This window comes from Pituophis catenifer, unplaced genomic scaffold (assembly GCF_029215685.1).
Source record: "Pituophis catenifer annectens isolate HBS135680 unplaced genomic scaffold, rPitCat1.0.hap2 SCAF_2, whole genome shotgun sequence".
NCBI classification, from domain to species: domain Eukaryota; kingdom Metazoa; phylum Chordata; class Lepidosauria; order Squamata; family Colubridae; genus Pituophis; species Pituophis catenifer.
This window is the reverse complement of record NW_027256882.1, coordinates 30,323,610-30,332,551: the sequence shown is the minus strand read 5'-3', so window position 1 is coordinate 30,332,551 and position 8,942 is coordinate 30,323,610. Positions and strand designations below refer to the sequence as shown.

At 46.6% G+C, this 8,942-nt stretch overlaps 1 protein-coding gene across 1 annotated transcript in view; it reads left to right on the top strand.

Annotated features, from left to right (window-relative positions):
* Positions 1-688: 688 nt before the first annotated feature.
* Positions 689-8,942, top strand: part of TNXB (tenascin XB) — a 107,371-nt gene continuing 99,117 nt past the window's right edge. Inside the window, exons 1-3 of the mRNA XM_070936510.1 lie at positions 689-1,139; positions 2,533-3,207; positions 7,161-7,273. Coding sequence (XP_070792611.1) covers positions 689-1,139; positions 2,533-3,207; positions 7,161-7,273 — 1,239 coding nt within the window. The remainder of the gene's footprint in view (positions 1,140-2,532; positions 3,208-7,160; positions 7,274-8,942) is intronic.

Here is an 8,942-nt window from a genome sequence, read left to right as displayed (position 1 = left end):
TGGCAATCCGCTCTGCCGTGCCTATCAGCTGGGCTAAAAATGAATGAATATAGGTAGGTATAACGCAGGGGTGGGCAGGAGGGCACAGCTGATAGTCGGAGTGAACCGATTTGCTCTCAGCTCACCATTGGAGCTACTGGCTCGCCTGAACTGGGGCGAACCGGTTGGTAATCCATTACTCCCTGCAGCAAGGTTTGAACAAAGAGAGGGTTAGCCCTCAGCCACAATAGGAATTGCCCAGCAAGCCCCTTCATTGCATCAGCCAAACTTCAACCAAGCTTAGCTCAGACAAAGTCCTAGGATTTGTACATGGCACCATGGGAGTCGGACAACAGCCAATAGAATACATGTTCTTGCACAGGAACAGGAAGTTCAAGCGTTCAAAGCCCAAGAGAAGGTATAAATACTTCCCACTCTCAACTCTATGTGGTCAGCTGCCCAGAACATATGTGGTTCTGCTTCATCATTAAAACCATCTTTCCAATCAGCCTCCATATTTCCAGTTTCTTTCTCCTGGCTTGGAACTGAACCAGATGGATATTTCTTCCAGCACATGCTAAGAAAAGTGCTTGGCTCCTTGACCATGCAGATTGCTGTCTTTAGCCATTCTAATTCTGTCCCCTTTTATTCCCAAATTCAGCCCTGATTTATTTCTCTTCCTTATTGTCCCCTTCCTTACAGATCTTGAATGATCATGGAGAGGCCCTCAAAGGGAGCGTCTTTCCTTCTGCTTCTCTGCTGGCTGGGGGTTTCCTGGGGGGCACGTCTTCCCCGCCCCCTCATCTCTTCCAATGCGACCATCTTCTCCCATGTCTACACAATTAAGGTGGCAGGAGAAGACACGCCGAACGAGGGTGCCTCCCCACCTCCCCAAGAGGCCTTAGGTCCTCCTGGATCTTCTCGGGGAGGAGGCCAGTATGAACACACCCTGGAAGGATCAGATCAAGAGCATGTGGTTTTCACCCATCGCATCAACCTCCCACAGCAATCCTGTGGGTGTCCCCCTGGCACTGAAGATACCCAGGAGCTCTGGAGAAGGCTGCAGGCCCTTGAGAATGAAGTGCGGGTCCTACAGGAAACGTGTCAAGCTGGGGGAGGCTGTTGCCCTGCTGCGTCCACCAGAAGTCAAGCCAGCGAAGGTAAGGGAAGAGGAGGAAGGCAGGATTGAATTCTACACAGCTGTTGAAATATTTTATACCTTAGCAAAATGGTTCCAGAGCTGGGATCAAGGAAATGGGCAATTGCATGAATTAAGTCCTTTGTTCTTCACCTAAGAATGATGACAGCAAGCTCTTAGGTGGGTGGTCACAGAGATTCCCCGCCCTCCATCCAGCACATCTTAGATACATTACAATCAGCCCCTCCTATAGAATACAAATCTCTTACCTAGTCATTTATTTCCCTCCATACATCATTCCATTTAAATTCTTTCCTTAGTCCTTACATTCCTTAAATTCTTTCCTTCTCCCTCCCTTCCACCTTTCTTCCCTCCTCCCTTCCTCCTTCTTTCCTTTCTTCTCTCCTCCCTCCTATCTTCCCTCCTTTCTTTCTTGCTCCCTGCCTTGCTCCCTCCTTCCTTTCTTCCTTCTCTCTCTCTTCCTCCCTCCCTCTCTCCTTTCTTCCCTCCTCCTCCCTTCTTTCTTTCTTGCTACCTGCCTTCCTCCCTTCCTCCCTCCCTCCCTCCTTTTTTTCCTTTCTTCCCCCCTCCTTCCATCCATCCTTCCCTCCTTCTTCCCTCTCTCCTTTCTTCTCTCCTTCTTCCTTCCTCCTCCCTCCTTTCTTTCTTGCTCCCTGCCTTCCTCCCTCTCTCCTTTTTTCCTTTCTTCCCCCCTTCCACCTTCCATCCATCCTTTCCTCCTTCCTTCCTTCCTTCCTTTCTTCCCTCCTTTCTTGCTCCCTGCCTTGCTCCCTCCTTCTTTTCTTCCTTCTCTCTCTTCCTTCCTTCTTCTCTCTCGTCCTCCCTTCCTTCCTCTTCTTTGTTCCCACCTTCCCTCCTCCTCCCTTCTTTCTTTCTTGCTCCCTGCTTTCCTCCCTCCCTCCTTCCTTTCTTCCCTCCATCTTCCTTCCCTCGCTCCCTTCAAATAACTTTGTGAAAACCAGCCTTTAGAAGATCTAAATTTACTGCTGGTTCGAATCTCTCCAAGGCTCAAGGTCGACTCAGCCTTCCATCCTTTCTAAGGTAAGTTAAATGAGGACCCAGTTTGTGGGGGCAATAAGCTGACTTTGTATAAATATACAAAAGAATGAAGGCTATTGCTTAACGCACTGTAAGCCGCCCTGAGTCTCCGGAGAAGGGCGGCATATAAATCAAATTAAAATAAATAAATAAATAAATAAATAAATAAATAAATCTGAGTTTTATTTTCATTCAGTCTCACTACTGAAGGTAAAAAAGGCAACTGAGCTCACGGACTTCCTTCCTTGAGCTATAAATGCAATAATTAAGCGATTTACAGGTGCCCTTTTAAGCAATCCCTCCCTCAACCTCCTTATCTTTCTCTCTCTCTCTCTCTCTCTCCCTCCCTCCCCTAGGCCAAACAGACATTCGTACATTATGTTCGCACCATGGATCCTTCGACCTCTCTCGTTGCCTGTGCGAATGTGAATCGGGTTGGGGCGGACCCACCTGTGCTGAGCCGGTCTGCTCCGGAGGCTGCGGTGGCCCAGAGCGTGGCAGATGCCTCAACGGGCACTGCCAATGCCAGCCTGGCTACTCGGGGGTCAGCTGTGAAGAGCCACCCTCTTGTCCCGATGACTGCAATGACCAAGGGCGCTGTGTGGATGGCCGCTGCACCTGTTTTCCAGGATATATGGGCCCCTCCTGCTCCGACCCAGTTTGTCCCCAGAACTGCCACGGACACGGCCAATGTATCTCAGGACGGTGCGTGTGCAACCCAGGTTACAGCGGTGCAGATTGTGCAAGCCGAGCTTGCCCTAGCAACTGCAACAGGCGTGGAGAATGTCGTAATGGACGCTGCGTGTGCGAGCCAGGCTTCATCGGGCCGGCCTGCGGCACTAAGACTTGCCCCAACGATTGTAACCAGAGAGGCCACTGTCTGCAGGGAGGGGTGTGTTCCTGCCATCCAGACTACACTGGCCCCGACTGCGGTCAGCTGGCATGTCCGGAGCACTGCAGTGGCCACGGAGAATGTCAGAATGGAACATGCGTGTGCAACAGTGGCTATTCGGGCGATGACTGTTCAATAGGTAGGCACAAAGGTTTAAACAATCAATCAGAATAGAGCTGGAAGGGACATTGGAGGTCTTCTAGTCCAGCCCCTTGCTCAAGCAGGAGACCTTATACCATTTCAGATAAGTGGCTGTCCAGTCTTCTCTTAAAAACCTCCAGTGATGAAGCACCTACTTCTGGTGGCAAACCATTCCACTGTTAGGAAATTTCTCCTTAATTCCAGGTTGCTTCTCTCCTTGGTTAGTTTCCATTCATGGTTTCCTGTCTTGTCTTCTGGTGCGTTGGAAAATAAGCTAAACTATTTGGAAAATAGGTTGGGAGGAGACATTTCCTGCATCCTTTATGGTCTAACCCAGAGTTTCTCAACTGTGACAATTTTAGTAACTTAACTTTATTCCCTAGCCAGCCAACTAGAATACCCCAGCTGGCAACTGGCATATATTTATAATGGTTGCGGCAACCCATGTTCACATGATCACAATTTGTGACCTTCCCAGATGTGTTTCCGACAATCAAAGACAATGGGGGGAAGCCGGATTTGCAGTAGCAAAAAAATGTTGTAAAATCAGGTGCAGTCATGTGAGGACTCACAATGATCACTTTGCTTAGAAGTGGAAGTTGTTGTCCCAACGTCGAGGACTACCTGAACAGAAAAACTGTTACAGCAAACTGGGCCAAACCTTACTATACCAGCCTTTAAAAGAGCATTAAAAACATCATTCTTTCTCCAAGCCTTGGGTTTTAAAATTCCTTCAAAACAGCACCTTTTTAATGCTATTTTGCTTCAGCTGTTAAGTCCCCTTAATGTGTGTTTTGAATTGCCTCACGTATGCTGGCTGGAGAATTCTGGGAGTTGAAGTCCACACATCTTAAAAGTTGCCAAGGTTGAGAAATGCTGGTCTCCCGAATGAATAAACGACAAGGTGATTTTTCGCTACCAGAGAGAGAGAGAGAGAGAGAGAAAAGGAGCTGTGGATATTCTTGCACAAATCTATATACTACTAAAACTGTCACTCCTGTAATCTTTAATTGGTAAATTAAAGTGCATCATAAGGCAATGATTTTTGAACCCATATGCCCCAAACGGGCTAACTTAAAGAATACATCCAAAATCCGGGAGCCGTAACTCCCAAGGAAATTTGGAAAAGTTGTCATGAAATCATAGAGTTGGAAGGGACATTGGAAGTCTTGTACTCCAATCGCCTGCCCAAGGCAGGAATCCTTATACCTTCCTGGACAAAATGGCTGTCCAATCTTTTTTGAAAACCTCCAGGGAGGGAGCTGTTCCATTGATTAATCGTTCTCTCACTATCAGGAAATTCCTTCTTATGCAACTGTGGTGAATATCTGTAGCTCAGGTGTAGGATGAGGGTAAAGGTCCATTCTCCGAGCTTGTGGGTTGGTTTCCCAATGTTTCATTACCAGGCAAGATAACATCCACACCTGAAAGTCTGTAGAGATTCTCAGTCTTCCAGGTTACGGTTGTCCCAAAGGTGCTTTTTCAGGAGGCAACTGGACTTTCCTGTTTTTTCTTTGAAGAAGTTTTACTTCTCATCCAAGAAGCTTCTTCAGCTCTGACAGGATAGTGGGGAATGGAAGGATTTATATTCCTTGCAGACAGCTGGTCATTTGCATCCTTTTTCCATCCCAGCATCTTTGGGACAACCATGACCTGGATGACTGAGAATCTCTACAGACTTTTAGTTATACAATTTGGGATGAACATCCTTTGAATGGTGTGGGAATAGGAATCAGTGGTGGGTTGGCCCCGGTTTGCACCGGTTCTATAGAACCGGTAGTAAAACTGACGGGAGGCTCCGCCCACCGACCCCGACATCATCAAAACGCTTCTGCGCATGCATGCGCATGTGAGTGAAGCAAGCACGCGTGTGCGGCCCTGCTGCGAACTGGTAGTAAAGGTAAGTAGAACTCACCCCTGGTAGGAATGGATTTCCAGAGGAAAATTGCAGACTACAGGAACTAGGAGCACTACTCAGGTGACCCTAAGGACACAGATAAACCTCCAAGTGCTTCAACAAGAAGAGCCAAGAGACTTGGTGACGCAGCGGACTAAAGTGCTGTTAATTAGCATTTAGCTTCCAGCTGCCTGCAATTACTGCGAGTTCAAATCTCACCAGGCTCAAGGTTGACTCAGCCTTCAATCCTTCCAAGGTAGGTAAAATGAGGACCCGGATTGTGGAGGCAATAAGCTGACTTTGTATAAAAAAGAACACCGCTTAGGAGGGGACAAAAGTCCTACTAAGCAGGTATATACAAAAGTATGAAGGCTATTGCTTAATGCATGGTAAGCTGCCCTGAGTCTCTGGAGAAGGGCGGCATATAAATCGAACCAATAAATAAATAAATAAATAAATAAACAACCCTTTAAAAGGATGCAAATGACCAGCTAACTGCAAGGAATATAAATCCTTCCATTCCCCACTATCCTGTCAGAGCTGAAGAAGCTTCTTGGATGAAAGTGAAATGTCTTCAAAGAAAAAACAGAAAGTCCAGTTGCCTCTTGAAAAAGCACCTTTGGGACATCTACACCTGAAGCCCTTAAAAACAGAAGAACACTGACATCCCCTAAACTCCGTTGAAGATGTTACCTAGCTTGATAACGAAACATTCAGAAACCAACCCACCAGCTCAGAGAATGAACCTTCACCCTCATTCCTTCTTATTTCCAGATTGGGTCTTCCTCTGATGAACTTTAGTGCTGCTGGGCCGCTGCTGCAGTCATGTGATGCTCATTTTGAACATTCTGTGACAGTTTCCCAGCCACTCTCACAATCCCTCACTTCCTTCCCCCATCCAGCAGCAGCCACTTACTAGCCTGCTTGGAAGGAAAGTAGGAAAGGAGGGAGGAATATGGAGATAGGAAAGGCAGGCTAGGGTTGCCAGGTCTGCTTCCAAAAAATAGCGGACAAGCGGGGGGGGGGGGGGTTAAGTAGTAAAAAAATAAAAAAAAATTACAATTAAATTATATATTTTCTTACAAACATTTTAACACGTATTAAAATAATCACTTCAAAACTTTACTTAAAATTCAAAACATCAAATATATTATAATAATATGTAAAATATTAAATTACATTTTAATTTCATCATAAAGCTTTTGAATAAAAAAAATGTCCACTATTTTGTGAAAAAAAATAGTGAACATAATGTGAAAAAAGCGGACTGTCCGCTCAAATAGTGGACACCTGGCAACCATAAGGCAGGCAGGAAGATTTCTAATGCTCCCTGTCAATTTCCTACAAGGAAAGTCAATGGGGAATCCGGCAGGAAATCAGAAGTTGCTTCCACACCCATTGCTTTTTTGCCCACTCATGGTAATTCTGTTTCTCTGTTTAGATAAGGAAATATCTCTGAAACAATGACCCAACAGGGCACATGTTCAGAGGTGGGTTTCAGCAGGTTCTGACCAGTTCTGGAGAACCGGTAGCGGAAATTTTGAGTAGTTCGGAGAACTGGTAGTAAAAATTCTGACTGGCCCTGCCCCCATCTGTTCTTTGCCTCCCAAGTCCCAGCTGATCAGGAAGAAATGGGGATTTTGTAGTAACCTTCCCCTGGATTGGGGAGGGATGGAGATTTTCAAGTATCCTTCCCCCGGAGTGGGGTGGGAATGGAGAATTTACAGTATCCTTCCCCTGCCATGCCCACCAAGCCACTCCCACCAACTCATGCCATGCCACGCCCACCAAGCCACACCCACAGAACCGGTAGTAAAAAATTTGAAACCCACCACTGCACATGTTATCTAGTGTTTGAACTAGTATGGAATATAGAGGTGTGCACCTTGACTGGTGGGGGGGAGGCTCACTGACTATCTCCCCTCAGACAAATCTCTTCAAGGTAACCTTATCTTAGCAAAGTTCTGAAGAGATGACTATAAAATAAGAAAGCAAGCAATATTGGTTTCTGCTCTTATGTTCACACACCATTTTTTTTTTCTTGGCCTAAACAGAGATTCCATCCATTGGCGTCCGTGTTTCAAATCGAGATGAAACTTCTTTCCGCCTGGAGTGGAACTACCCTGAAATTTCTGTGGACGGATATGAGATCCATGTGGCACCCAAGGTAACAAGATACACCTTGGGGCAATGTGCTTGGGCAACAGAAGTGGAGAGTCCAACTTGTGCTGCCTTCCAAATGTATAACTCCCAGCAGCCCCAGGCGGTGTGACCAGGGAGAATGCTGGTAGCTGTAGTTCCTCAATATCTGGGTTCAGCCAGAACTCATTTCTATTCATTGTAGTGCCTACTATAAGAAAATGATTGGGATTTTTTTTTAGGCTACTAAAGGCCACTCCACTCAGCCTGGCTGTCCATTTCTGGAGGGCACAGCTGGAAAATGTGGTCCTTTATGTGGCCCCAGCTCTCCTCAAATACATTTTCTATTTGTGTTTTCTTGATCTGCATGAAAATATGATTTTACAGCTTGTGTCCACTCAAATTGTGCTCTCCACTTTGCTTGTTGCACTTAATTTCATATTGGCAGGAATATCCTGTGTGTGTGTGTGTATGTGTGTAGGAGAGAGGGAGGGAGAGGGGAGTCAAGATGGCAACCATTAGTACATGATCACAGATCTGCCCTTTTCAATGTGAATCACCAAGTAATGTACATTAAAAATAGCTACCTACTTTTCCAATGCATTTTTAAATTTTTGATCAATGCATCATTGAAATATAGAAGGGGTGGATTTAGCTCAGTCCCAGGTTCGTTCATTCATTCATTCATTCATTCATTCATTCATTCATTCATTCATTCATTCATCAAGTTCCTATGGCTGCTTACCTTCCAGTGGAATTCTGGGTAGTGAATGCGGAAATAGCACAAGCATCAATTGAGAGAACCACATTGAGGCTCCACAAAACCTTATGCATTTGGCTTCTTTGAAACTGGGGTTAAATCCCTGTCTCTCAAAATGATGAAATAGTTCCGTGATGGCGAACCTATGGCATGCGTGCCACAGGTGGCACACGGAGCCATATTGATGGGCACACGAGCTCAGCTCCGGCGTGCCGGCCAGCTGATTTTTGCGTCTTCTGGGCCCATCAGAAGTAGGGAAACAGGCTGTTTCCGGCCCCCAGAGGGCCTCCAGGGGGTGGGGAAAGCCGTTTTTCCCTCCTCAGGCTCCTAGAGAAGCTCTGGAACATGGGGAGAGCAAAAAATGGGCCTACTGGGCCCACCATGTCATCTTGTGCCAAAAGTGGGGGGAGCGCGGGGGGTCATGCACACATGCGCAGGGGGTGGGGCACATATAATTATGGGTGTGAGCACACACGCACGTGACACCCCCCACGCTCCCCCTGCCTTTGGCACGCGATGGCAAAAAGGTTAGTCATCACTGAAATAGTTAATCAGTGAATTGGGGAGAGGGGGCAGAAGCAGTAAATGAGTAGCTCTAGGAACGTCACTGCCAGCTTTTGAATCAGCAGCTCTGCATGTCAGGCAAAGTTCATAACCGCTCTGCTACTGAAGCAATAGCAATAAGAATAGCACTTAGACATATATACTACCTCACAGTGCTTTACAGCACTCTCTAACAGTAGTGGGATTCAATTTCGGTCGCTACCGGTTTGATCATGGGTGCGCGTGGGTGCGCATTTGGGCACGCCGCTTCTGCACATGCGCAGAGACGTCCGGACGGGTAGGTGGAGCCTCCAGGGCAAACCGGTAGCAACCCACTACTGTTCTCTAAGCTGTTTACAGAGTCAGCATATGTCCCCTAAACAGGGTGCTTAGA